The 15,601-nt window shown below is 38.5% G+C and overlaps 1 protein-coding gene across 2 annotated transcripts in view; it reads right to left on the bottom strand.

The window, feature by feature from the left end:
- Positions 1-1,536: 1,536 nt before the first annotated feature.
- ccdc186 (coiled-coil domain-containing protein 186) overlaps positions 1,537-15,601 on the bottom strand; it is a 45,876-nt gene continuing 31,811 nt past the window's right edge. For both annotated transcript variants that reach the window (XM_034707952.1, XM_034707953.1), the window contains exons 15-16: positions 10,155-10,374; positions 1,537-4,317 (exon numbers count right to left, since the gene is read on the bottom strand). In XM_034707952.1, coding sequence (XP_034563843.1) covers positions 4,237-4,317; positions 10,155-10,374 — 301 coding nt within the window. In that variant the 3' untranslated portion in view covers positions 1,537-4,236. The remainder of the gene's footprint in view (positions 4,318-10,154; positions 10,375-15,601) is intronic.

Below are 15,601 nucleotides of genomic sequence, written 5' to 3'. Positions count from 1 at the left end.
TGTCCGTGTCGCGCAGCAATTCTCCGCCGAAACTCTTGAGTGGTGCGGTCTCTCTGATAGCCGGCCGCCTGCTTCCGGTCCAGCTACGATCTCTGTTTACTTTTCCACAGCGATTCAGAGCGTGTTAAGTTAATCTACAGCTGATACATGTTGCTGTTTATCATACAGACATGATTACATGAAGAATAGAGAGGAGGAGATGAAATACAAGGCCGATGAGCGGCCGATGTCCGGGATCCCGGAAGTGTTGTAAATGCGGGAAAGACAAAGCCGCCGAGCGGACCAATCACAGAGCTTGAGGTCCGCGTTGGCTCTACGGGGAGTTACATTTTGGAGGAGGTGCACGTCAGCTACGTGCGTAGGCCTTGGCGTAGGGTACGCCGTTGATTCAACGCAGAAGTATAAATCAGCCTTAAGTGATCGAGTGAGGGGTCAATTAGTTTGTTTTGATGGAGAGAAACCAAACGGAGATAAACATGGTTTACATATTAGTACATCCTCAGGCTAAAAGGAGTCAGACTTAACGGTAACAGTGTTCCATCGTTTGTAAAATTGTCTCCAACTTTGTGAAAGTGTTTCATCTTTCGTTAATTGTTTTTGTTAAATGTAAATTTGTTTTGGCCTTGGTAAAAATGTTTTGCTGATGTAATGTTGTTTTCTAAAATGTAAAAATGTTTTCCAAAATGTAAATTTGTCTCCAACTTTGTAAAAGTGTTTCATCTTTTGTAAATGTGCTTTGTCCTTCAGGGCCACCGTAAGAAGCAGCTAGTTATATTTTTTGGGCCTTTTTTTTGGCTTAATTTGACTGGAGAGAGAGCGGGGGAAGACATGCAGGAAATGGTCGCAAAAGGGACCCCTGCAACGAGGACTGTAGCCTCTGTATGTGGGGCACTTAGACCGCTAGGCCACCAGCGCTCCGCATCTTTCTTTATTTTTAAATTAATTGCATTTGGGTTTCTGTGTTGGTCAAGACAAGCAGTTACTTCAAATGTGCTACCTCATTCTTTGTGAAACTGTGAAGTGATTTTCTCCAAGTTTTATTCATTCACAACAAAAACTATAGTATGTATCAATAGATCTTAATAGAGTTAAAAGTGAGTACTCTTTTCATCCTCTTTTTACTTCTGAATGTATGCTTCAGTGTATACAACTCCAGTGTCCTTAAAAAACTGGGTCACTTAAACAAGACTGATGCTTTCACTTGCTCTAAAATGACATGTTGTAGAGGAAAGTTCACGTTTTAGTATTCCCATCGCATTAGATCTTAAATCATCTGGTATGACTGACAGTGGCGCAGTGACGTCTATGACCTCCAGTAGTGCTGACGCTGCTGCTTTAAGAGAGAGGACCTACAGCTGCAGGCTGCATCCCACAAAAAAAGAGTAACTGTGTGAGAGGTCGTCCCTGTGTAAAATATCCCCCCTCACCTTAAACATACCTCATTCCACTGCCAAGCATGAAACCCAGGTCAACAGATGTTACTGTCAAGCTTAAATCAAAACATAATTTACAGAAACACGAGTCAAGACGAGTGTAGGACATTCAAGAGAAAGTTAAGACTCATCTCCTTTTATTCCCTGGAAACACCATATATACAAACAAAATCCAGAATCACTTATTCTCTTCTTTAAAAACATCTCATTGTAATTTTACAGATTGACTTATTTACAAATGTACTGTATATTATAATCACAGTTTGTATATTCCACAAAACAGAGCAGAGGGGGAGGAATCACTGCACAGGAGGAAGGGGAACAGAAACATGTCAAAAACATCTTGTCTCATGTCACATTCTGACTCTCACACTCTCATACTGAACACCATTTCTTCATTTGCATACAGAGGAAAACGAGGATCTAATCATTCACTCGCACAACGCTGCAGCATGGCTTCATTTCAAGGCTGTGGAGACGAGTGAAATCTCAGAATCAGCATTGTTCCTCAAGGTGACCAAATCAGAAGAAAGCTTATTAGCGTGCCGTGGAGGATTATGAGACATTAATTAGGAACTCCCATATGGGTGTTTTGCATAGGTTGGACTTAACTTCTGCACCAATTTTTGACCTTTTCTACAACGTTACATCAGATGCAGGAAAGCATCCACATCAGTTCAATGTCAAATATCCTGCTGGCTTGTAATACTACCCTAGATGTAATGTGTGTGGTGTGATTTCCTTTCCTAGTTTGAAAGGTTAGGAAGTTTCAGGTTTTTCTATTTTTTAAAAGTAGAGAGGAGTCGAGGTACATCGAACAGCGAGCGCCCGATGCAGCAGCACGGAAGCTTTAAGGACTCTGTGACCTCAATCCAGGAAACTTTCATCTCTATTCACATAGTGGGTCGTTTTAACATCGCCTCAGGGTGTACGGGAAGGGGATTGGCCTGGAACCATTCATGACCCATAAAAAGCTTGTCTCTGACTGGGGGGGGGGGGGGATAAAAAAAGAGTCAGAGGATTATCTTTTGTGACAGATTCTTAAGGTCAAGATCAAATAAAGAGCGAGGGAAGTTGAAGTTGAATCAAACTCGTCGTCGGCTCTTTACGCTTCATCCTGTGTTTTTTTTTCTGAACGTGTGATTCACTAAAAAACTGCTGTGTTGCGTACCAAGCTGCAGGTGTGCAGGTGTGCAGGTGTGTTGGTGTGGCTGCAAACTCTGGTCTAAATGCAAATCATGTTTACCCCTCTGGGATGTAACAAACGTCATGGTCAGAGCGGTGAAAAAAAGCCTAGAAGCCCTGACGGCTTAACCAATGCGAAAAAAAGCTCCAGAGGTTGGAAATTAATGGCACACATGCAGCCGTGCACACACACATACACACACAATATGGACACTTTGAAAGATTCGCACACCAGCTGAGTTGCATGTTGTACATCCCACAAGCATAAATATGGACATATAAAACAGTGGTGCACAAACATTCAGAACACAAAATAACAACAACAAAGGAACAGGATTGCACTTTGTCCCTGAATATATTTCTGTAGGTTCCATTGGCTTTCCTGAGCTACAGCTACAAATCTTCTTTCTTTCTACACTTGATTTACTTCATCAGATTTCAGTGGCACTACAGAGAAGAAGAAAAAGAGGAGTGTGATATGAATACAGAAACATTTTGTCCCCTTTAACAGATCCGAGTTCAAAGTTTCTACAAGCTACATGTTTGCATGTCTGCACCCTCTGATCGAATGGGGATGATGCTAACAGACTTCTTTTAGGGAAGTGGGAGCGAGTGATAATGCTCAGGTGTGATTAAATCAAGTTGTTTTCAAAAGTAGAATTTTAACAGGTAACAAGGTGAAGGAGGAAATTTTTGAAGCAACAAAATGTTAAATTAAGAGCTAGGATCAAGCACTCAGTGCCTGATAGATAATAGAAAACTTTACAAACTTAAATACAAATCAAAATGTAAGCTAACAAAACAAAAAGAATCACATTCAAAGTGGCCAATTCTCTACATTTCATCCTTTTTATGACCTTACATTTGACACATTATCATCAGATTCTTACAGATTAACATAGAGGGACTTCCACACAAATGGCAAAGTGCTGCCGGACTGCACTGCAGAAACAGAACGTCTGTTTAAATAAGTGGAACAGGTGACTTCTGACGTCAGGCACCTTTGCTTCAGCAGCTTGCTCTGAAGTGCCGTGCAGAGCAGAAGTTGATGAAGAATGTGAATTTGCAGGTGGCACAGAGGGTCCCCGGCAAGCCTGGGCTGATTTGTTATTTTACCTTTTGCTTCACACGTGAAGAGCTGATTGGCAGATGGACATTATGAGACGAGTACAAAGAGCATGCTGGGCGATGATCATCTTCAATAACTTGGAGTCACTGTGAGGACACGAATGTCGTTTTTTTTTGGAAAGGTAGAATTTTGCTCTACATTCATGATTATGGCATCTTCAATCAATTTACAAGGCAGACAGAGTTTCAAGTTCGAAGCAACTGGCCTGGAGAGGTTCTTTTTTTTTTTTTCATCTTGGCAAGGCTCAGGAGACATGAATGTTAGCCAGAGGAAGATTTGTTGTGCATGAGGAGCAGGGAGAGTCACTTCAATGTGGATGGAATAAGGGAAGTTCAAGTAAGTTCAGACACGTCCATCAAACGGACAATATCCACAAGGTCCTCCATGAATGAAGCCTGAGGCGCTACTGGTACTTACAACATTCAGTTTGCTCCTTCATATGTTGGGAAAGTGAGTTTTTGACAGAGTGACTTCCTGGTCCTTTGTATGTCACTTCCTCCTCCCGTCCTCAGGATCCCTCTGCTGTTTTATGAGCCTCTCGATTTCAGCTCCCAGTGTCTGCAGATTCTCCTGTTCAAGAGAGGAAAGCCTTTTAGACTCAAATACAACATAAAGCTCTGTGTTGTGTCCGCATCTCAGCAATAATACTTATGTGAGGTTCTGTAGCATGAAATGTTATTGGAAAACAGCGATAAAGAATTCATCCATCAGAGTAAATGTGAGGCCTTAATTTGCTTCTGTCAGCGCCTTTTGTTTTATTGTCGTTTTATTGTGCCCATGTCAGTTTTTTAGATCATTTCTTCCTGCTTACTGCCAATCATTTTTCATCCACAAACAAAATGTTCTCACCAGAAATACTCCCACATCATAATTTATTGTCTCATTAAGTTTTTTTATGCAGAGCGTCTTAAAAATGAGTTTGACACGAACACAATTGGAAGCTTGTTTGTTTGCAAAAATAGAAATAGAGTTATTAAAGCATCTGATGTGCCCACATCAACAAGAGCGCAGATTGAAAACAAACTGCTGCAACAGAACATGAGACATGTTGAGAGCTCATAAATCATTAGTGGTTATATACATTTCTCAGAATCCGAGTCTCTTCTCTTCAGCTCTGTGGCATTGTCACAGCTTCTTTGATCTCAGCTGGAAAGTTCAGCTTCTTCAATGTTTGTGTTGCCACTCTGTGTGGAGGCCATCATCAACCATCCAGTGTATTAACTGTTCATTTAACACACTACTTTATGATGCAGAAATGGGGGCTTCATACAATAAGGCTTGTAATTCACAATGACTCTGAACTCAGACATAGTTGTAAAAAAAAGGTTCTGTCTGTCTTTCGATCCCACTTTCTCAGCCTTAACAGTTGTGGCAGATGGAAGTTCAACATGAGTCTGGTCCTGCTTGAGGATTCTGCATTATTAAATGAAGCTATTCCTGACCACTGTTTAATCCTCTATACACTGCTGTTATTCCATTTTCAGACAGGATCCCAGACAGGATTTATACCTTTGATCTTCTGACTGTTTTAACCTTTTATCTATTGCTGTTTTTATTTTTCTCACAGTGTTTGTTTTATTTACTTTTATCTGCTGGTGGTTTTAAGCTGTTTTATATTGTTTTATTTCTTCTGATCTTTGGTGGTCTTAACCTTTTGGTCTTGTTCCATTTCCTTCTCATTCCTGGCATTTTATGGCTCTTCTTCTGTTACCTCCCTTCTGTTTTTGTATTACTTTTATTTATAAAAAAAGATAAATCATTCATTGTCTTCCTCACATTTTTCTTTTCTTTTTTTTCTCATTTGTAATATGATAATCATAATAATAATAATAATGTAAGGGCCATAATGTTGATTTTCATGTCTTATTTGTTAATCATGATTATTTTCTTTTTATGGTTGACTTTTGTGTGGCGGGAGGTATACAAAGAGGATAAGAGGGGTTGAATATTTTTTTGTTGATCACCACTGTCATTGTCATTATTATCGTTTATTTAGATCTTTTTTATTGCATTATTTTGAGTGTTTCGTTGATAAATAGAATACTTTCCTTGGACTCTGATTTTGATTTATGCCAAGAATAACAAAGCTGAAAAATAAAACTCAACATTTGTTGATAATGTGTAATGTGTTTTTCTTTTTGTTACAATTGATTTCATAAAGTTGGTATTGAAAAAAGTATCTTTATGGAACCGTTATCGAAATGAAGGTATCGGTATCGAAATTTTTTGAACGATACCGAGCCCTAAAGACGCGTCACAAACAAGAGCCCACTTAGTCTCTGCGGCACCTTTCAATCTTAGCCGCTTCAAATAATAATCACAATAACAACAACAACAACAACAATAATAATAATAATAATAATAGTCATATATTCATTTATATCTTTATTCATATAGCACTTTTGAGCCTGTTTTGAAAAGTGTTATATAAATCAAGATAGTTATTACTACCAGTATTATTGTTGCTGAATCTTGCAAAGCACTTGATCATCGTGGCTTGATGTTGAGTTTCTGTAAATGTTAAAAAAAAGACATGTTGTCAAGACGCCTCTCCACTTATTTTTAAGAGTCTTGTGATTATTTTTGTAATGATTTGTAGCTTTACAAATAAAACATGAAAAATAGACTGAAAAGTCACAGATGTTATTAATTTCTTCCTCAGTTAATGCAACAACTGCTAGCAAATTTCGCCCATCCTAAACAACTCTTAATTATTTGGTGAGCAAAATGCAACAAAGTGCACAAACTAAAAGTAGCACTCATCAGTTATAATGTTTGTGGATGTGCAAACATTTATCAAGGTAGATAAGGGAAATATGAATATATCATAAAGTAGACAATACATAACCTCCTTGATTAAACAGTAACACTTCAGGAAATAGGCTCAGTTGAATTCAAACTCAATTAAATGACAGGAGGACCCTCAGGTGAAGAGGCTGCACTGAATCCACTCAAAGAGGGGCTGAATGAGGATGAAATCATAAAAGTAGGTTTCATTCCACTATTTTAGGTCATGAACTAGTATGATGGAAAAACATGTGTCAGTGGGGCACAGCCTCTTTTTTTTTTTTTTTTTAGCAATAACATCAATAATGCAGGGTCAGTATTAGACCACAGTTTCCAACACGTCCTCTCTAAAAACTTTTTTTTTTTTTAACAGATAACCTGAGGATCACCTTGTCCTTACCTTTAAAACAAAATGAGATATCTACTTCAGACAATGTGACACAAGCTTGAAAGGTTTGGGAGACACCCCCCAAATGTCACAGGACATCAAGTAATGGCTGTCTTGACATTTCCTGTGACATTTTTACCCACAACAACACTATCATATTGTCAGGAGGGGTTTTAAAAGCATCCCTGTGATATATTTCTCACAGTGAAGCAATAAGCTGTCTTGTTTTTCTAGACTTTAAGACTTAAGAATTTTTTGACTAACTTTCAGATTGGCCGGTGTGCCAAAGTAAGTACTTTGCAGAGCCTAAAAACAAAGAAATAAACAAAAACAATACTAGAAAATCAAAAAAAGAAATCTAGTTTTATAAAGTCTTGGGATAACATTTGTCTTGATTTGGCGCTATAGAAAAAAAGATTGATTGAAAGCCATAGAAGAATGGTGAGCAAGATAATACACTTGCTCACCCTGTTGGGGTTCTAATTCACATAACAAGCCATTCACAACACATCACCACTTACTTCTAATTGAAGTTGTACTGCAGTGTATTATATCATTATATCAAATTATGTACCCAATATGTTACTTCCCTCTTGTACGTCGACAAAGTAGAATTTGAAGTAAAGCTGTTGTATTGGGTTCCGTTAGATTGCTCAGGTGGTCATAATGTTATGACTGATCAGTGTAAACATCACTATACTGCATGGGCTGTATTTTCACTGAGCAGAGGTGCTATTAAGCGGCAACCTCCTGTCCTGTCTCAATCTATGAAGCCAATGTGGAAGTGTTATAAACTGCAATACATCAAGAATCCGCTTGAGGCTGGCTGCAGAAACACCAGAAACCACATAGACACCAATTCAAAAAAGACAATCTTTGCAGCATTAATAAACATGTTTACAGCCTGGTTCAAAAAACGGCTTGGCTCTACGCAGCTAATTTCTCTATCGACACACACTGTATGGTGGTGAATTTTTTTCTAACACAACGGTTCAGAAGATATTAAGATTACGAGTTTTTGCCCAAATAAGGACATGACTGACGTGACTCCTGGTCGGGAACACATAGCTGTTGGCTAGGAGGCTCACACTACGTCACACTCTGCCTGGTTGAGTTCCGCATTTCCAATATTGCTGCCGCCGTCGATTTACTTCAAAACAACGCTCAGGAACAGATGGGTGACGTCACGAATACTACCTCCTTTATTTATACAGTCTATCGGTGCTATAGTAGGGACACTTGGGGGTCGTGGAGTCTCTTGGGCTGGTGTTGGAGCAAAGTTTTTAGTATCGGGATAGAAATTCTTTAAGAGTCACAATTAACAACCCTGATGATCATTAGTGACCAAAATTACTATGTGATTGATTCACAATTTTCTTTTCAAGATACTGTAGCCATTTTCCGATTGAAAGTTCAAGGTGGGATATTTACCCCTCGTGTATACCTCATCTAGAGGCGAATTGGTGTGGCAAAGTTGGGGTCTCTGATACGCTGTTTGGAGGGGGGGGGGGGGTAGTAACAGAGGGATTGGGGGAATAGTTGAAATGTGAGGTGGCAGTGCGGGACAGCACTGTGTGTACACGTCATGCCTCTTGAGCTTCTGGAATGCAATGTGAAATCTCGCACTGAGGCACCGACGCTGCGCTCAGTGTGTAACACATTGGTGTAGTTACGGTGCTGTTGCGGAATTTCAATGTAAAAGCGGTCGATGTAACTTGGATTCTTTGGACAATGATCCAATATGAAAAAGTCATCAATTTTATTTGACTTAATTCAGTGGCCTTGGATTGATATGTGATGGAGCCAAAGGATTATGAAAAACACAATTTTTACAACTATATCAACTTTTGAAACAAGTAAATTTTGATCTCAAAATATGATTACTGAACCCTACAGGCATTAAAAGTTAAACTGTTGTGTTTTTTCAAAGAGAAATATATAAATTAGGGATGCACGATATTGTCAGCACATTATCGGTATTGGCAGATATTGGCTTTAAAATGAACTATAGGATATCGGCCAACATGCCGATATATATCCTCTATTTGCCGAAATAATTAACTGATAAAATAATGGACTGCTGCACACATGTTGGGCTCATGTTTTAAGTTACATTTGAATTTAAGCAGCAGTCTGTAAGGTACATGTAGCTGACTAATTTAGGCACATTTATTGTCAAAGAGTAAACCATTTTATTTAATTTGGGTTTAATTGCTGTACAGTTGCACTTTTCACATGTTCCCTGTGAACAGAGGTTAGGTTTACTTACTATGTCAAATGTGAAATTGGCCAAATTTGCTGGTTGTGAGTTTTGTTATGATTGTCTCAGGAAGAGCATCATCCACATTTTAAGTAGGATGTATCTTTTTGTATGAATAATTTTGTATGAATAATTTTGTATTACATAACAAATGTGATAAGAGTATCACCACAATACTGTATGCTAATTCCAATACAGAAGAGAATTGATGATCTCTGCAATTAGGTGTGCGGAGAAAAAAAAGTATCGGTAATCGGCTCAATGAGTTGTAAAATATCGGCATATTTCGGATATCGGCAAAAACCCCAATATCGTGCACCCCTAATATATATGATGGTGTACATTTTTACTAATCAGTATCAATATTTTGGTTGCATTTCTTAAAGATGACAATATTGATCAATATAGAGGCCAACGTATTGCAATAGAATTCAGTTTATTTTAAATGCATGCATAAAAGTGACGATTATCTATATATAAAAAGGAACTTTTAAGGGGAAAAAAAAGCTAACAGAGGTATTTTCTGATTAATTACACTACTTGTTGTACCTCTATGAATGCTGCACACAATCTTTATACAATACTATTAAATACTGAGACCTATGTATTTAAAATACTGCATTAAATAGTAGTGTTATTCATGTGTGATGTATCCTATGTAGCAGCCCAAAATCCACTGAACAGACTCACTCTTCAGTCTGTGGCTGTAGTTGCTTTTATGCTGATGGTTGTGCCTGTAAATTTTGTTAGTCAGTCTAATCAAGGCTGCGTGACTCCGGCGGTGCAGCATGACACTGACAGAAAATTAATTATCCATTCAGGTGGTCTAAAACAATTACACATAAACTGCAAAATAAGACATTTTGAAGGAAACTGCACCCATCATCAACATAACCAAAGCATGCTAATTACTTTTCGGCATTGTTAGCTCTAAACTTAAGAAGTTTGATGCCTGCAGGAGGGAGAACTTACCTTTAGTGTGATGTTCTTCAGCAGCGTGTCCTCCAGCACCGCCTGCAGCTTCCTGTTGATCTCCAGCGACAGGTCCAGGGTCAGCCCGCTGTCCGCCGGGTGCGAGGTGTAAAGCGACGCCATGATGCCTCCCCGCCTGCTCAGGTGGGCTTTGTTAATGTCTGACGCCTCCGACGAGAGGGCCCCCGACTCCTCTCTCAGCACATAGCTCTGGATAATTCTGCAGGGAGGAAGAGGAGCAGAGGAGTCAAATAGTGTGCTCGGAATAAGGAGGAGGAAGCCGAGTGAATTCACGGCACAATCTGGGAAGCGTTCAGCAAAGAAAATTGAGGAAGTGGGATTTATAAGTGGGAGCGCAGAAGGCTCTTATAGAACAGGAAAAATGATTCCAGTTGAAAAAGCAGCGGACGTTTCTGGAATATCAAATCAGCTGGGGTGGGTTATTGAATTCCATGTGCACAGGGTACTTTTAGTCATTGTAAAAAAAAGTCTGCACCAGCTGGAGGGGGAAAGTAATGGATCCAGCAATCATTATTATTAGAATGGCTGTAGGATTAAATTAATCAACTACAAGCCTGCATGAGTTGTGTCTGAAATTAAACTAATCCTCCTGTATCAAGAAGAAAAAAAATCCAACATACTCATGTTTTTATTTTAAAGGAGTTAAATTCCTTGAACCCCTTATCCACTGTCTTCTTTAAATTTAAGGTGTACCGGGCTGTGCACAATCCAATAGTGAAGGTCAAAACCTCCTGAAAATCCCCCTGAGACCGGTCAGTAATCAATACTTCCAACCTGTCCTCTCCCCAGCTGTACACCTGAAGAGTTAACCTGACAATATGCAGGTCAACACTGCCATTGTTTAGTTCTGATTCAAGGTGTGTCTGAGGGGGATTTTTAAAGAAGAAGAGGAAGAAGAAGATGGTGGGTAATCTGCAGGATGAGCTCTGTGCAAAGGGATGCTCCTGAACGCAAGTGAGATTCTGCAGGAAGATTTCCACAGGGAGGAATTGACAGCTTTCAACAGAGAGGTGGATACCCAGATCCTGCAACCTCTACAACGACTAGAAAGAAAACTACTGCTGCAACTACTACTTCTACGACTGCGACATCTACTACCACTGCACTTGATTGTTATCTAGCTATTAAAACAATATCATATATCTAACACATGACAAGGAATGGTGAAATCTTTAACCCTGAGAATTTCTAAATTCTGTGATGTGATTGCTCTTATATTTCATTTGTCCTGAAAACATCTGCTCTTGAGGGCAGTCAATATACAATTCCCCAAATCTGTCATAGATGTGTGATATTAATTAAAGATTAAAGCCCCTTTTCACACATATTCAGTATTTTGTTTTCTGCAAATCCTGAAAATTTCCCGACATTTTCCAGTTGGGTTTCATGTGTGAATGCAAACAGCTGAATTTGACTTCCTCAATTTTTCTGCACTGTCTCCTGCTGGCCCTTTAAGTTAAATTAAAATGTATATTGCGATCAGGCAGATGGCTGTCTAACATCAGTGTGGCTCTGCTCGAGGCTTCTGCCTGTGAAAAGGAAGTGTCCTTGCCACTGTAAGTTGCTGAATACTCTCATCTTAATCATGGTGGATTAAGATGAGATAAGACTGAATGTTGCCTGTAAGATGGGACTGGATCTTGTCCTGTCTTGATGTTGGGTCTTTGTTGATAATATAACAGAATATGGTCTAGACCTGCTCTATTTGTAAAGCGTCTTGGGATAACATTTGTTGTGATTGGGCACTTTATTTTTGGTCGTTCCAAAGTCAATCTCAAATCCAAAGGGGATCGTGCTTTCTTTGTCAGAGCTCCTCGACCTCCCTGAGGAGATAAGGCTCGTAGAGTCAGTGTCATCTTTTAAATCTCTTCTTAAAACCCATTTTTACAGACTAGCTTTTATGTGACTTTATCTTTCTAACCACTTTTACTTCTATTTTATTATTAATTTTAGTTTTATCCAACTGATTAATTGTCTTAAATTTTATTTGATTATTTATTGTTTTAATTTATTAATATTATCTTTCTTTTATTATTTTAATGTTCCTAATTCATCCTTTGCACTTTTTCTAATTTTCCAGATGTGATGTTGTCCTTTTACTCTGAAAACCTTTTTTTATTGCCCTTTTAATGCTTTTATTCACTTCTTAATTTTTATTTATTTATTTATTTATTTTTATCTATTTACCCTGAAAAAACTCTCAACAATGATTTACTGGTCTATTGTCACACCACTCCATACTGTTTAATTGACGTGTGTTCCCTTTGACCTCTTGCGTTGCATTTTGTTTTGCATTGATACAATTTTCTCCTCCCTGTCTGTCAATTTGTTTACTCTGCTATTTGAACTACACTTTGTTTGTCAAAGCACTTTGTAAAAATTTGTTTTTAAAGGTGCTATATAAATTATTATTATAATTATTATTATAATAATTATTATTATTATTATTATTATTATTCTTATTATAATAATAATAATAATAATAATAATAATAATGATAATAATAATAATAATAATAATAATAATAATAATAATAATAATAATGACTAATTGATTGATTGAGAAAAAATATTTACACATGCTGCCCCCATTATGGAAGGCGACTCCTGCTCCTCAGCTTACATGTGCTACCCAGCCATCTTCCTTGTCCAAACCAAATGGAGTTAATCAAGTCATGAGCATGTCCAGCAGAGAAAATCTCCTGCTGTGACATGCATGTGTAAACAGCTGATTTCTGTAAATATCAGGGCTTGAACATGCGGACATATTTAGAAAATGTCAGGAGCTCATGTGCGAAAGGGGCTTCAGTGACTAAACAAGGCCTGCTGTTCAACTATTCCTGCTTCAGACGGCTTTTTATATTTTTAATTGTTGGCGGAAAGAGATCTTGGAAAGTTAAAAACATGCAAGCCTTTCTCTAAAAGACAGAATATACATCATGCGTTGATAGCTGTTGTGAAGGAGGTTTTTTGAACATGCTTGTGGACATGCAGCAGTTTTGAACCTCCCTTAAATGCCATTCTGCCTGTACAGATATTAAATGGGTCAACTATAGGAAGAAGAAGAAGAAAAGGAGGGGTGATAAACCCCAGACGTAATGCATGCATTCTAACAATTAACTATTCAGACTTTAGTGTGGTTTGATTTTGATGGTGGTTGTGGTTTTTGTGCTGGTGCTGCAAATCTTTCACAAAGTTAACATAATATCTAAGCACTACATGAAACTCAAACTGTATGGTGCAATGTAAGCACTATAAATCAACACGAAAAAAAAAAGGACTATGGTTGCAAAAAAAAAAAAGAAATGAAATGACACAGCAGCTATGTAAGCAGACAAAGTCCCCCTCCACCCACACACACACACACACATACATACATACATACACAACACCTGGGCTTGCACGGACAGAAAATGAGACTTACCTCTGACTAGACTTGCAAGGGTCCATATTTGGACCCCAGTCCCATCACGAAAGTGTTTAGTAAAAACAAAAAGTGACAGAAATTAAAGATGTTGCCACATGGGGTGCTGAGTGGCATGCATGGGCCAGCAGGTAGAGGGGGGGGAGGGGGGCGGGGGGGCAGGGATGTGTGCAACATGTTGGGATCAAGCAGGACAATGACTTACATTGCTTAAGGGGTTGGTATAATACCTATTGAGAATATCAAGCTTTGTATTGTTTTTATATTTCTATTGTTTATATACTTCCTTGATTATCTGAGAAATAGACTGTATAAAAAGATGGACGGCATGTCAGCTCCCCAAAAGTGAAGCCAAAACATTTAGAGCTCCCCCTGGTGACCAGATGCAGTATACATCATTAAACCTGCTTTCTCCAAGTCAACAGATGGGACATAAACTCAAAACACATGTCAAATAATTTTTTTTGGGATTATTATGATTTACTTTTTTATCATTTATGTACAAGTCTTCATTTTTCTGAGAGTCTTCGCTTCAAATCAGCACAACAAATCTGTTCTGCAGTGGGGGGGATCTTTGCCCAATCTATTTCAGAGTTAAATATGTGTTTTGGTTGACATAAGGGGTGTGGCATCAATTCTGCAGCTCCACCAGCCAGATTGCTTCTGCACGTCTTGGCTCCAAAATATGTCAACGGCGCAATATGTCAAAAGCACCCACTGTGGTGGTATTTTGGCTTCATTCTGCTGCGTACAATGAGAGTAGATAAGGGCCTTAAAGTTCATATTTAGTTACAGTCAATGATACGATTAGCTTTCTAGATTATTATTCAATTTATGTGTTTATAACCACTCTTTAGAAGAAGAAAAAAGTCAGTGGAAACCTACTGGGCACTAAATTGGACTCTTGATTTTTTTGATATTCCCCTTTTCCTCATTTGAGAGAGTGTAAAAAGCGGTGGTATTTCAAGCATACATGACGTGAAGGTGGAAATTCCCGATACATCATAACTCTTGGATGTAATGTTTTGCATTACTTATAATTAACAAAATAATCCAAATGAAAACATCCCTTGTAGAAGGCTTTTTGTTACAACACCTAAATATACCTTCTTGATGGGGAGCATTGCAGACACTAGTTCAGTTTCAAGTATCTCCAAAACCATCTGCCAGTGGGCCCAGATACCCCAAACACCCTTGAAAGGCCCCATTACAATATATCTTAACCACATTTAGCAGATGTGGATCCATGATAGGCTGCATTAGAGCCTATATTGTTCTGCTTCACAGTTCCCATTGATTACCAAGCTAACAGAGTAAAAAAAGGATGCACTGCAGATAAACAGCCATCCACACCTAATCCTCCTCCTGCAGTTTTGTCCTCATCTGCATGCTACCATCAACGTTTTAATTCAAGTCACACAAAGGGACCATTAAGGCTTAATGGTCATAGTAACCAGGTGTGGGAACTGAAGGAAATGTCGTTGCCCTTGAAGGATGATGCTTCTGTTTCTGCAGGTTTTAGCTCATTTACTACAAGTACCATACGATGTATGGACATTGTAGTCATTGACCTAGTCATGTCTTTCCAGCAGCATGTGAATGCACTGCACAATTCAATGAATGAATGACCTGTAGTTTAGATGTAAATTGAATGCAAGTGCAAACTTTATGATCATGCGTCCTCAATGAGTGAAGCATAGCTTTTGCATGCAGCTGGCGCGGGATGTAAGAGAACTTTAAGCTCTGTGATTGAATGTTCCACACCAAAATGCATCCTGGAGGATTCACTTTCATAACTAGGGTGTCTGAAATAGTGCCTCCCACTTTGCAACTCTATTTCTTTTGCAAATAAAAAGTGAACGTGAATGGTTCTGATCCTTTAAAGTAAAAACTGATCACAAAAAATGAGTAGTAAACATTTGGTAACACAAATAAAACATCATCCTAATGATTTTTCCGACTCTAACAGCCCTCTGTCAAAGACCCTCTTAGCTTCTGTTCCC

This window comes from Notolabrus celidotus, chromosome 18 (genome assembly GCF_009762535.1).
Source record: "Notolabrus celidotus isolate fNotCel1 chromosome 18, fNotCel1.pri, whole genome shotgun sequence".
Lineage (NCBI taxonomy): Eukaryota > Metazoa > Chordata > Actinopteri > Labriformes > Labridae > Notolabrus > Notolabrus celidotus.
The sequence above is the reverse complement of the archived record's forward strand: the minus strand, read 5'-3'. Positions and strand labels throughout refer to the sequence as shown.